We start from the raw sequence: 12,994 nt of genomic DNA on the forward strand, positions 1-12,994 counted from the left end.
AGGAATAGCACTCCCAATTCTGTACTTTGAAAATGACTCAGCTGTCTTCATTAGAATCCTTAATGCTTTATTCTCAGACTTCTCTTAAACACAAAAGATAAAGACATAGGGTTTGATGGTATCTTTTAGTAATTGTCTACTCACCTCATAAATAGTGGCATAGGTATCATTCTGCACAGAAAAAAGAAAGGAAAGAAAAATTATTTAAAGTCTTTAAAGTTGTAAATAAATGTAATGACATTTCATTCCACATTCATTAATTTATTCTAAATTAGCCTGTTGCTGCACCCTGACCTCTTTGGGGCAGAAATGAAGACCAGCAGTAGCTCCAGAGAGCAAAAGGTCAGCGAGCTCCTCCTCTTAAAAGGGCCGCTCCAGCGTCCACACCACCTCACAGGCTGCTGCCCGGCATCCAATGGTACCTCCCATTTGTTTGTTCGACAAGTGTTGGCAGACACCCTGCTATACGCTCTTATTAGGGGCAGGGAATACGGTGTGAAGGAGACACGGGGCAGGACAGGCAGCCCATGTGTTGCGGGTAAAAGATATTAAACAACAAATAGGTACTTAAATTGAAATTTGAGGAAAGTGCTATCAGGGTGAGGTAAAAGTGCTTTTGCAAGATATGATGAATTACTAAGTGCACGTAGCACATCTACCTGCCGTGCTCGATGAGTCGTGGAAGGTTGGACAAAGCTACCTCCCATAAGCAGACACTGCATAAGAAAAACTGAGAGCTATGCATTAGAATCAGTTGATGCCTAATGTAAATATCAGAGCTACCGTTGGACTCATTAATAGAAAACGGTATAGGGAATCTCTAATGCTACCATGATTCTTACCGATTTTATGTCTTACCAGGACAGCTTGAACAATGGTATTTTTTTAATTGTAGTAAGTATCGATTGCAAAATATATGCTCTTTTAACAATTTTTAAATGTACAATTCAGCGACATGAGTTGCATTCCCCATGTTATAGAATCGTTGTCACTGTCTATCTCCTAAAGTTCTTCCTCACCCCATGCAGAAGCTCAGCGCCTCTTCAGCAATTCCTGCCCACTCTCCTCTCCTCCCTTGGTTCAGGGCTACCAAGAAGAGCCTGAGTCACTACTCATTTGCATGTTCCGGATGTGTCATAGCATCGATGTGATATAATATTTTCCTTCTGTGTCTGACTATTGTCCTTGCATAATACTGTCAAGGTTGACCCATAAGACAAGCACGCTTGCAATATTTCAGGCACTCGCCTCAGGACCGAGATCCTATTACTGAAGTACCATCGGGGGAAGTGCCTTAAGATACACAATAAACAACAAAGTCAGAAAAAATAGAGATTTTGAAAGTGACTGGGAGTAACCTGTACCAGGGAGCTTCAAAAAGTTTGAGGGAAAGTACCATGGTCTTTTCATTCCATCTGCCCGCAAAGTTTGTGAAGCGTGCTTGGATTGCTTTCATAAAGCGGAGTCAGCCCGGTGTTAGGAAACTCTGGATTAGATTGCTGCTACGCTCGCTCTAGGGAAATTTTGAAACTGTCCAGAACCCCAGCTATTCAGTGTGTTCACATCCCCTGGCAACTTGTTACAGGCACAGAATCTCAGTCTCCACCCAGATCGACCCAATCAGAATCTGCACTTTCACAACATCCCCAAATATGTGTGTCCATGTTATAATCTGAGAATCAAAGACCTAGAAATTTTAGCTAAGAGCCAACATCTCTTATTCTACTAATGAAGGTTTTTATGGTTTGGAACAATGGGGTTTCCTTAGGCGTCTCCCTGGTGGTGTTATGGTTACGCATTGGGCTTTGATCCCCAAGGTTGGCAGTTTGAACCCAGCAGCAGCTCCTCAGGAGAAAGACTGGACTTTCTGCTCCCGTCAACAGTTACCATCTGGGAAACTCACAGGGAAACCCCAAGGTCACCATGAGGCAGCAATGAGTTTGGTTTTAGAGAGGCATCTCCTAATTACACAGTTTGCATTAACTTATTCTTTGGTCTCCTGTTGCAGTCACGAAATGTATCTCAATTCCTTTTCTATGAGTATGTATTACCGAAGCCGTGTGTGTGTGTGTGTGTGTGTGTGTGTGTGTGTGTGTGTGTCTGACAAGGTAGTAGAAATCCAGTGGAAATTGAAATAAGAATACTCTTAAACAACTTTTCTCTTGAGGAAAATATCAGTATTGAAACAGATGTATACTTACACACTTTAATGGACAATTTTCCTGATCAACTGAAGTCCAAAAATGACATCCTTGGATGCACTGCAAGAAACAATTGTGATGAAGATATGGGACTGTCTCTCATGGCCTTGAACTGCATTCTAGTAACAAAAAGGACTGGCTGTGTTTTGTTAATAGAACTCTATCCAGCAAGGGACTTTTGATCCCAATCCCAGGACCTTTGTGATGCTAAACAAAGCTGTCATTATCTACAGACAGAACAGGGCTTGGTTTGGTTCATTACAAAGAACAAGGGGGCTTTGTGGAATTAAGCCCTGGTTGGCCAACCTGGAACCCAGTAAGACCCAAGCTGTGGGAAGCACCTGTCCCCAGGTAGCTAACAGCAGGCAGAGCCCAAGAGAGCCTGGCATGAAGAGAAATGTTGGCCTGCAGGAGACCCTCACATGACAAGCAAAATTTAAAGTTGAGTACTCCAGAAGAAGGCAGCATGTCAAATTCCACACGGGCCGACAGGTTAGGGAAGTCTGCTGCTCGCCACTGTCTGTAGGGACACGTCTGTGAGAGTCAAGACCATGGACTTGGAGCAGTCCTGCGACACATCACTCCAACAGTGTCCTTGACTTTGTTTTTACTCAACCATGGACTTGGAGCAGTCCTGCAACACATCACTCCAACAGTGTCCTTGACTTTGTTTTTACTCATTCTGTAATTCTGTCTGTTCACTTTTAGAGATTGATGTTGCTCCAGCAAGAAAAAATAAATATTTTACTTAAAAGTTCTCTTTTTAAGTCAAACTTGACTACTGTCCCCCATTTTTATAATCAACATAAACACTGTGAAGTTCTTCACAATAAAAGCCATTACTCACCGATTCACTCAAATTATATGGTGTGCCACTGTCAAGCTGCCTTCCCTGCAATGAAGAAGGGGGTAAAAAACCCAGTTAGCAACATGGCGCTCAGCATGACAACCTCACTTGTTTTAAAGGAGGTTCCTGAACAGTCTCACCTCATCAGTTTTCTAACTGGACAGGTAGGAGTCAAGTGTTTTAAGGTCACTAAATGACGCAAAATAATCACCATTAGTTAGATCTGTAAATACCCAAGAATTCTTCAAAAACTACAAAGATAGGAGTCAGCGTCTGGCTGTAAGACAATAAAAAGTTTCCCTCACAGGACTAAATATACCTGTGGATTTAATCAGTGAGAGATTGTCAAATTAGAGATAAATTATTCAGAGGCCTTTCTTCAGTTAAAGTGATTTTATGAAAAACAGAGAAAAATTAAGAATTGGAAATTTATGAGTGGCCAACATTATTTATTCTGTTTACTTTTCATTTATTCACAGATTCTAAGAACTGCTACACTAGAAAGAATAAAGGCATTGGGATAATAAAGAAATGTAACTATCTCTCATCGTCTCCCTGGAAATTATTTGAGTGACATCATTTGCAGTGCTTCCAGGTAAGCATTTGGACTGGACGGTCAAAGGTCAAACCCACTAGCAGCTCCTTGGGAGAAAGATCAAGCATTCTGACCCTGTAAAGATCTGTTGTCTTGGAAACCTTATACAGGGTCACGATGGGTTGGCTCTGCACAATATGCAGGTGCCACTGGTAAGTGGACAGCAGCAGCACTACTGCCCTTTTCTGGGATCTCCCTGAAGGATGATAGTAAAGGGAAATCCTCCCAATGGGCAGAACTTTGAGTGAGCGCACCTGGCCATTCAGTTTTCCTGGAAGGAGAAATGGCCAAATGAGAGATTTTATGCTAATGGCTTGGCTGGATGGTCAGGGAATTGGAAGGAACATGATTGGAAAATTGGTGACAAGGAGGTGTGGGGAAGAGGTATGTGGATAGACTTGTCTGGATGGGACAAAAAAGTAAAGATAATTGTGTCTCATGTGAACACTCATCAAAGGGTTACATCTGAAGAGGAGGACTTTAACAATCAAATGGATAAGATGACACACGCTGTGGAGACTGGTCCTCCTCTGCCACTCCTGTCATTGCCCAGTGGGCACATGAACAAAGCTGACATGGTGGCAGGGATGGAGGTTATGCATGGGCACAGCAACATGGACTTCCAGTCACCAAGGCTGACTTGGCCACTGCCACTGCTGAGTGCCCCATCTGCCAGCAGCAGAAACCAACACTGAGTCCAAGATATGGGACCTCTCCTTGGGGAGATCCACCGGCAACCTGGTGGCAGGTGGATTACATAGGACCACTTCCATCATGGAGGAGGCAGCATTTTGTTCTTACCAGAATAGATGCCTGCTCTGGATATGGATTTGTCTTCCCTGCATGCAATGCTTCTGCCAAAACTACCACTCATGGACTTATAGACTGCCTTATCCACCGACATGGCATCCCACATAGCATTGCTTCAGATCAAGGAACTCACTTCACAGCTCCAAGCTGGAGCAGCACCACTCAATATTACTCCTAGTGATCCACATGCCGCATTTTTGCTTCATGCCCCAGCAACCCTATGCACTTCAGGCTTGGAGGTCCTGGTCCCAACGGAAGGAACTCTCCCACCTGGAAACACAGCACTGATTCCACTGAACTAGCTGCTGAGAATTCCCCCTGGCCACTTTCGGCTCCTCATGCATTTGGATCAACAGGTAAAGAAGAGTGTCATTGTACTGAGAGGTGTGATTGATCCTGATTACCAAAGAGAAATGGGACTGGTGTTACATAATGGAGGTAATAAAGAATATGTCTGCAATCCAGGAGATCCCCTAGGCCATCTCTTAGTACTACCGTCCCCTGTGATTAAAATAAATGGTAAACTACAGCAACCCAATCCTGACAGGATGTCTAATGACCCAGACCCCTTAGGAATGAAGGTCTGGATCACCCCACCAAGCAAAGAACCATGGCCAGCTGAGGTACTGGCCGAGGGCAAGGGTAATACAGAATGGAGAGTAGAAGGAAGTAGTTCTACCTATCAGTTACGCAATTGCAAAAATGAGGCTTGTGATTGCCAGTATTTCTTCTTTATATGTGATTATTGAATATATTTCCTTTGTTCATGTACAGTATACTAGATATAAATAGATTCAGTATATTTTCATTTATATATATATAGGATAGATATATGATATTAGATGTAAGTGTGATTTTATTAATGTCTGGAAATTATATATGGCTAAAGAATTTTGTACAAGTGCCAAGTTGGCAAGGGATGTACTGTGATAGTTAGGTTTCTCCTTCTGTGTTAGTCTGGGTAGACTAGAGAAACAAAATTCATAAACACTCATATTTTATAGGACAGTTTTAAATAAAAGGTAATTGTCCATTAAGGATTCCAACCCAGTCCAGCACAAGCTCATAGTCCGAAATTAGCCCATATGTCCAACACCGATCTACAAAGTTCTCCTCAAACTCACAAAACACATGCAATGGCACTGAATGCAGAAGGAGAGCCAAATCAGTGAGCGTGTAAGCATCTCAGCACTGGCAGGGGTCTCCACATGGCTTCTCCAGCACCCAGGACTGCATGTGACTTCTCTTCAGGAATGTCTCGCAGGAAGTGAGCCTTTCCAGCTGAGGCAGAGAACTAGCTAAGGCAGCTGCACACTGGTCCCACCATCAGAGAGCAAGAGACAAGAAAGGCGAGGCTCGCTAAGCCATTTATCTCTCTGCCCTTCAATTAAACTGCCCTTAAACAAATCCCACATGTGTTCATCAGCCAGATTGGCACAATAAACCTTAACTACCTCACCTTCCATCTAGGCCAATAGGAACATGTGGGTGGAGTTTAATCAGGTTGCAGCTTGTTTGGAGAGCAATGAGATAAATGGCTTTTCAAGGCCTGCCTCTGTCTCTCTTGCTCACTGGTGACCAGACTATCATGCTGCTGCTTTAGGTAGTTCTCTGCCTTGACCTGTGTGCTACACTACCTGTGGGCCACGACAACCCATGGATCATGTCACTAGAGCTTGAGACTCCTTTGAGACCTGCTTTGCCATGCTCCTGGTGCATACATTGCTTCAGCTTGAGGCTGGTGGATCCTGTCACCAGGGTTGAGTCCCAGACCCCATCACGGCCTGCTTGGATAAGCTCCAGAGCTAATGACTGCTGCTGACCCACCCTGCTGCCTGTGGGCAGACTGCCTGTTTTGCCTGAGGGAAGGCTCCTCTGCTTCCTTGACCTTGGACCAAAGCCCCCTCCATGAGTTGAAGGACTTCCAGTATATTAAGTGTTCCACAAAAGTGAGTTGAAATGAGCACTGTGTACTGCTGTGTGGACTAATTAGCTGTTATATTCCTTCTTGCTCTATAAACCTATCCATATATATATAATCATAAGTGTCCTGGTTTGGTTTCTCTAAAGAACCCTGCCTACACGTGGCTGTGGAATTTTACAGTGGTTTTATCAACAGAAGGGCCTATAAAGGACAGAAATATTGGGCTGTTAGCAAACAAACAAGTACCCAAATGGTGCTACTTGGATATGATTAATGTTTAACCTGTTTCACAGCATTAATTTAAAATTATAAACAAAGTAAAATTATGTGAACATTTCTAGTAACTCTAGTTGATACGGATCAGATTCATCTCTGAGTTAGAACCATTGTAAGAACAATTAATCCAGCAAAAAGCATGGCATTGTCCTTGACTAGCTCCCATTACAAGCATGATATGTATAAGAAGAGTCTAGAATATTCAAAGGGGTTTTACGGGTGGGGGAGTGGTTTGAGTATCTGTACTGGCCTTCTGAAGAGAAGACATTCTATCATTGACACTCTGAGCACTGAGGGGGTTCCCCTCCCCATGTAAGGACCCTCCATTTTGGGCTTCACTCTGTCCCCAGAACCTAGACCAGCACCTGATAACTAATAGGTGTTCAATAATAGTGATATGAATAAATTCTGAATTTAAGGTGGCCTCCCTCCCTCTTAGTAATGCCAAAAACAATCATGTCCTATGAGAAACACATGCAGTGGCCTAGCATGTTGAGTATTTACTTGGGTAATCAGACACAGAAATTAAAGAACTAGTATTCTTAGTTCTCTGTGTGTGTGTGTGTGTGTGTGTGATTCTAAACTCCATTTTTTGACCACTTACATTTAGAAGGAGAAAAGGGGACCTTTAATACTTGTTTGTTTCCAGATAGTACTTGGAAAGAGTTGTAACTTTCTGATAAATTGTGTAGTCAAGTGCTAAATAGTCCTTTACTTCTGTGATTTTGTTCAAAATGAACGTGTTGAGTCGTCTTTCCTCATCATTCATCACTTCGTGCTTTGATCAATGGAACAAGACAGAATGGTCTGCATTTTAACCCCACATAAGTCACTTCATACAGATGCTGTTCCTTAAAAGCGACCTGAGTAGCTATTGTATTCAGTATTCTCCTCTGGAACAGAAGCAGGATACTATTTAGTACATAGAGTTCTATATAGAGTTCTGCGAGGATTCCGTTCAGCCCCACATCACTGTTTATCATAATGTACCACCTTGCTATTCACAGTTTTTTAATGTACATATCCTTGCTTAGTTATACAATAACCTCAATGTGCATGTACTTGAAGGATTCAAGGCAAAGATTCTCTCTTAATTTTGATATTTATCAACTCAATGTTGTGTAGATACATATCCATTTACATCCTGATCATATTATCCATGCTTGGCCAACACCAACCTAACAAAAGGAAAAACACTGTTAACTCAGTTTTACTTTACAATTCTGTGCTTGCTGTAAGGCTGAATATCCGTCACTTCTCTGTAGTTGTTTATATATACATTTCTTCTCGTAGGAAGTGCCTGTTCATGCTCCAAACCTATTTTCCTACTTGTAATGATTTTTAAGTGTTTAAAATGCATAATGTTTCCTTTGTTCATTAACATTGAGTTAATTTCTACTCATGATCTTATTTCCAAGGTACCCCTGAGCGGATTTGAACCATTAGCATTTCAGTTAGTCCACTGGTCACCCATTTGTGCCACTTAGAGATTCCTAGGGATGCCTGTTGTGAACAGTAGGCTTGCTAAAACTGTGTCTATTATGGATGACATATTTTGGCTTTGTTTTTATTGTATTCTGTTCTTTGTCATAGTAGTTTAAATTTCTATGTAGACAGGTTTATCCATATTGTGTTTTACGAATTCTGGATTCTTGAATCAAGCTTCTTAAGGCTTTTCCCACCCCATGATGATAAAAATATTTACCCCTAATTTCTTCCAAAATTTTTATGGGATGAAATTTTATGTTTTGAATTTGTATTAAAATTATAGTTTTAATAACCTCTTATATTTTTCATCTGGAGTGTTGCATAGGTTCATTTTTGTTTCACATGTCTAGTGCCGACCCCACACACCCCCTCCCCAAACCCCCACCCCGTTGATTTGTATGGTTACCTTTATCCTCTATAAATGTCATGGATTCTTACTTCCTTGTTTTCTAGATTAAATTCTGCTTTACTGGAATATCTATTTTTTACATCAATACAAGCAATTCTAATTTCTGCATTATTGTATAGATTTTTTGAATTCGGGGTTTGAAATGTTTATTTTGTTCCATCTAGTTTTAAAGTTTGATCATGATTCACAAGACAAATATTAAATTTTGTACAAATTGTGTAAAATTAGTTTTTAGCAGACAATTCTCTGAACTCCACGGTTGCTAATAATCTTTCAGCTGATTCTTTTAAAATTTAAATGCAAATCAAAATTTAAAAATAGATTGTCACAACCAAATCTATGTGAAGGGGCATGGATGTAGTGGAGACACAAAACCCACCTGTAAGATAATGGAACAGTGCCTCTCAGAAGGGCCACACAATAGGGATGATAAATGCAGGGTGTGGTGTGGCACTGATGAACCACATAACTGTCCTCTAGTTCTTTAAGAGTTCCTACCCTTACTAGTATGGTTTTTATTTGCTTTACCTCATTAATCATGTTAAATTTGTGTATGTTCATTTGTATATTTAAGATCATTCGGTACATGGAAATCAAGACAGATAAACCTCCAGAAACACTATCGGGAGTAATGGTTTCCTGGGGCACAGGAAGAGAGAGGGTGGGGAAATGGGGGACTGGGGAGGTGATAGCATTGATGACTGCAAACCCCACTCAAGGGGACCGAACAACAGAATTGCATGGGAATGGATATATTGGATTGTGTAAGATATGGGGAGGGGGGCTATTATAGAAAAAAATGAATAAGGGTTCCTGGGGGTATGGTGGGGGAAGGGAAGGATCAAAGGGGAGCCAATATCAAGGAGTTTGAGAAGAAAGAAAATGTTTTGAAACTGACTGTGGTAGCAATTGTGAAATACTGCTTGTTGTGTTGAACTGTGGAATGTTATGATATCTGTAAGAGCTCCCCCCCAAAATGATTTTAAAATAATAAATAACTAACACAAATTGTCACAGCCCTTGAATATTATCCAGTCTGTAATATAATACATCATACTTGTGATAGTATTAATGATAGAAATCCTTCAAGACAGTGATCACACAATCAGCTTATTCTGTTTTCCCAATTGCATCCCACCCAGAGCTGAATACACAGCAATTCTCAGGAGTATCTTGTTGGATCAATTTGATATTTCTTTGTTTTTTCAAAGTTTTACTGCATTTTTAATAGTGAGAAATTTGAAGTTACAGGTTGATCTGAGCCAGTGTCTGCTATCAGGTTTAACTGTTGGAAGAAGAACCACTTTTTCTGGTGATGGTGGGGGAGGCGGAGGCGAAGGTATAATTAGCTTGGAGAGCAATTGAGAGGCTTCTTTTTTTCTTGAAAAATCTTCTTGCTTTGGCTTTTTGCATTCTTCTTCACTGCTTGAACTTGGGCATTTTAGTTTAAGAGCCTGTGGATCAGGTGAGTCTGGGCTGTGGTCTCTCCCACTCCATAGAGCAATTTGATATTTCTTATGTAGCATTTCTCCATACTAGTTTCTAAGTTGTTGAGAGACATTGCTCAAAATAAGGTCTCTGCTGCCAAGGAAGTTTGGAAAATGGTGATTAAACAAAGTGGCTAGAGCAAAACCAACATTTATGTAATTTATTTGCTCATGAATATTTTTGTAAAAGATCTCACACTAGCAGTATGCTAGAGAACACTAGCTATTTTGTGTTTGCTGCAGTACACAGCATATAGAATTTCTAGAAGGTTAGGTGAGTTAATACCTGCAGAGCTCTCTCAAGCTCAGAATGATGATTTGTGCACTTTAGACCAATGATGCAAATACTTATCTGAACAGGGATCAGTTAAAAAGAATCTCAAAAAGAAGAAATGCTTTGATATCAAGAACCACTCATTAGTGCTCTGCTAGTGACTGGTGGAATCCCTGAGACCATGGCCCTTGGCCCCCCCTCAAGCCTGGAACTGAACCTCCACCCTTCCCACCTGGAGATCACCTTTCAAAGTGAACAGTAACACCTTTGAGGAAATGTGTTCTTCAGAACCATCAACCACATGATGCCAGAAGAGCAGCATTTGCCCAAGAGCAAAGTACAGAAGGCAGAAAGGGGCAGCAAAGAAAGGCAAGTGGAAATAGAGGACCCAGGGAGAAAGTAGACCGAGGGCGGCTACCCTGAGGGGATTAAAATTCATGTCAAAAACACAATGTGTATAGATCGTTGAATTGGTAATGGGCTGTCTCTGTAAACTTACACCCAAGCTAAAATCAAAGATGACTTTCACAGTAAATATCCAGATTAAAAATGTTAGCACAGGAAAAAGTCCAGAAGATAAAATAAACTCAGGTACTTCACATATGCTCTGTCCCCAAGCCACAGCTACATTCTATGGCTTATTCACCATTTGTCCCCAAAGCCTCTGTGTGGGAGGCCCAGATAGGCAACAATTATGCCATTCACTGGTCAGGTGGGCCGACCAGATCTCTGTTGCCGTGACCAGCACCGTGCCTGCCTCTGTAGGTGGTGAGCGGAAGGCCACCCCACAGAGAACAGACTGTCTATTCCTATTGCCAACCCTGAAATCAAGGAGCCCACACAACAAGAAAAATCTAAACTAAAGTAAAATAAAATGAAGATGCCAATATTGAAAACCATCTAAAATGATTTTAATACTGAGGGAATTAACACCCAGTTTACGGCGGTACATGTGATTAAATACTTGAAGCATATTAAAGATTCTATTTCTAAAAAATACTTTCAGAGCATGGAGAGATGTCTATAGTGTAATCTTACATGAAAAAGTTGGGTGCTGTATATAAAAATCTATATCACAGAAAAAAATTGAAAGAAAAAATATAACTAAAGGCTAATAGTGATGGAAGTATAGTTTTTTCCACTTGCTTTATACTCTTCCCTATTTTATAAATATTTTCTCGATGTGTGTTCCTGTTATTGTGAGAGAGAAACAAAATACTCATTTTTTAAAGGGATAATATTTAGCAGTTGTCCTCTTCCATTTAAAATTTGGAATACAACAATAATAAAAGATGAAAACGTCCATGGCAATCATGTGATCAACGACAATTCATAGAAATGCCAAGTTTTTGCTTTTCTGGAAGTGTTGTTTTTCATAATAAGCCGAAGTACTATTTGTGACTGTGAGTTGGATTAAACCAAAGCTTGTAAACCAAATCAAATTTTCTAGTGTACTACAGAATTTTTATCATTAATAGTTGAGCACAGTACTGAGTATTTTATGTGGTACTCATATTAAAAAGTAAAACTATAAACAGCATCACCTGAGAACTAGCACGCTGTTTCCTTTGTGCTTACATGAGAAGAATGTCTCATTCCCTGGCTAGAGTATATTAAGTTTTTAAAGTTGACACAGTGACTATTTTAAGCATAAGTAAGTCATAATAACTGAAAAGATAGCATATATATATATATAGGAGGCATCGCACCCAGAAGTGAAAAAGAAAATATAAATACCCATCTCCAATAACTCATTACAGAAAGTGTTTAAGGTACATCAATACAATAATACTAAGGAGATTTACAAATAATTTGTGCTTTTAAAACATAATGTCATTTTACACACCATCAGTATCTGCTTCCTTGGTCAAACAATTCCTATACAGCCATCTATCCACAATATAAATGATACTGTTTGCCTGGAACAAGACAGCATTATCCTGTGGCCAAATGAATTTCATGCTTCAAGACAAAAATATAAATGATTTTGTAATAAATGAGTTGAAATGTGGATTTTTAAAAGCATGCAAAATTGATTTCAGCCTAAAATTGGTTTTGTCTCTTTTACTTCCTTTAGCCCTCCTCCTGCCAAATACAATATTTATGACCAGATAATGAAATCAATTACCTTGTCCCACACCAAACATTTTAAATATTTCTACTTTATTTCAGGGGGAAAAGAAAAACAACCTTAATTGCCTTGACACCAGGTCTCATGTAAAATCCCTCAAAGGAAATAATTCTATCATTTATAACAACTTTAAATCCGCATGATCTAAGTCCTCCAAAAGTAAATACTAGGCCAGTGAACACTTACCAGGTTGATCACACATGACTTGAGGCAGCCGTTCAAGACCGTGCCCTGCAGCACAGACATCCATATGGAGACGATGGCTGCAACACGGACACTTTCCAGAACAAGCCAGGCAATGTCCTTCATCACCTCACCACTGGCGGACTAGCAGATGCCCGTCCTGATCATTTTCTCCATTTTGCTATAGAGTTTCTTTGGGTGTCATCGCTTCAATTGAGAAAGCAGCTAGAGGTTTGCGGTTGTTGTTTGAGCATGCTACACAATCTGCGCCTTCAAAAATATTGTTGTCGATCTTCTCATGTAGACCTTTCAATCCAGCATAGCTGTTAACCTTCCCACCACAGCTCTTTCATAACTCCGCGAGCTTCC

At 40.5% G+C, this 12,994-nt stretch overlaps 1 protein-coding gene across 1 annotated transcript in view; it reads right to left on the reverse strand.

The window, feature by feature from the left end:
- Nucleotides 1-12,751, reverse strand: part of ROS1 (ROS proto-oncogene 1, receptor tyrosine kinase) — a 155,056-nt gene extending 142,305 nt beyond the window's left edge. The window contains exons 1-4 of the mRNA XM_030886771.1: nucleotides 12,629-12,751; nucleotides 3,049-3,093; nucleotides 2,202-2,261; nucleotides 145-171 (exon numbers count right to left, since the gene is read on the reverse strand). Of these exons, the coding sequence (XP_030742631.1) occupies nucleotides 145-171; nucleotides 2,202-2,261; nucleotides 3,049-3,093; nucleotides 12,629-12,751 (255 nt within the window). The remainder of the gene's footprint in view (nucleotides 1-144; nucleotides 172-2,201; nucleotides 2,262-3,048; nucleotides 3,094-12,628) is intronic.
- Nucleotides 12,752-12,994: the final 243 nt, after the last annotated feature.

The sequence above is a fragment of the Echinops telfairi genome, unplaced genomic scaffold, assembly GCF_000313985.2.
Source record: "Echinops telfairi isolate 266 unplaced genomic scaffold, ASM31398v2 ScPeMD7_3533;HRSCAF=4204_0, whole genome shotgun sequence".
NCBI classification, from domain to species: Eukaryota; Metazoa; Chordata; class Mammalia; order Afrosoricida; family Tenrecidae; genus Echinops; species Echinops telfairi.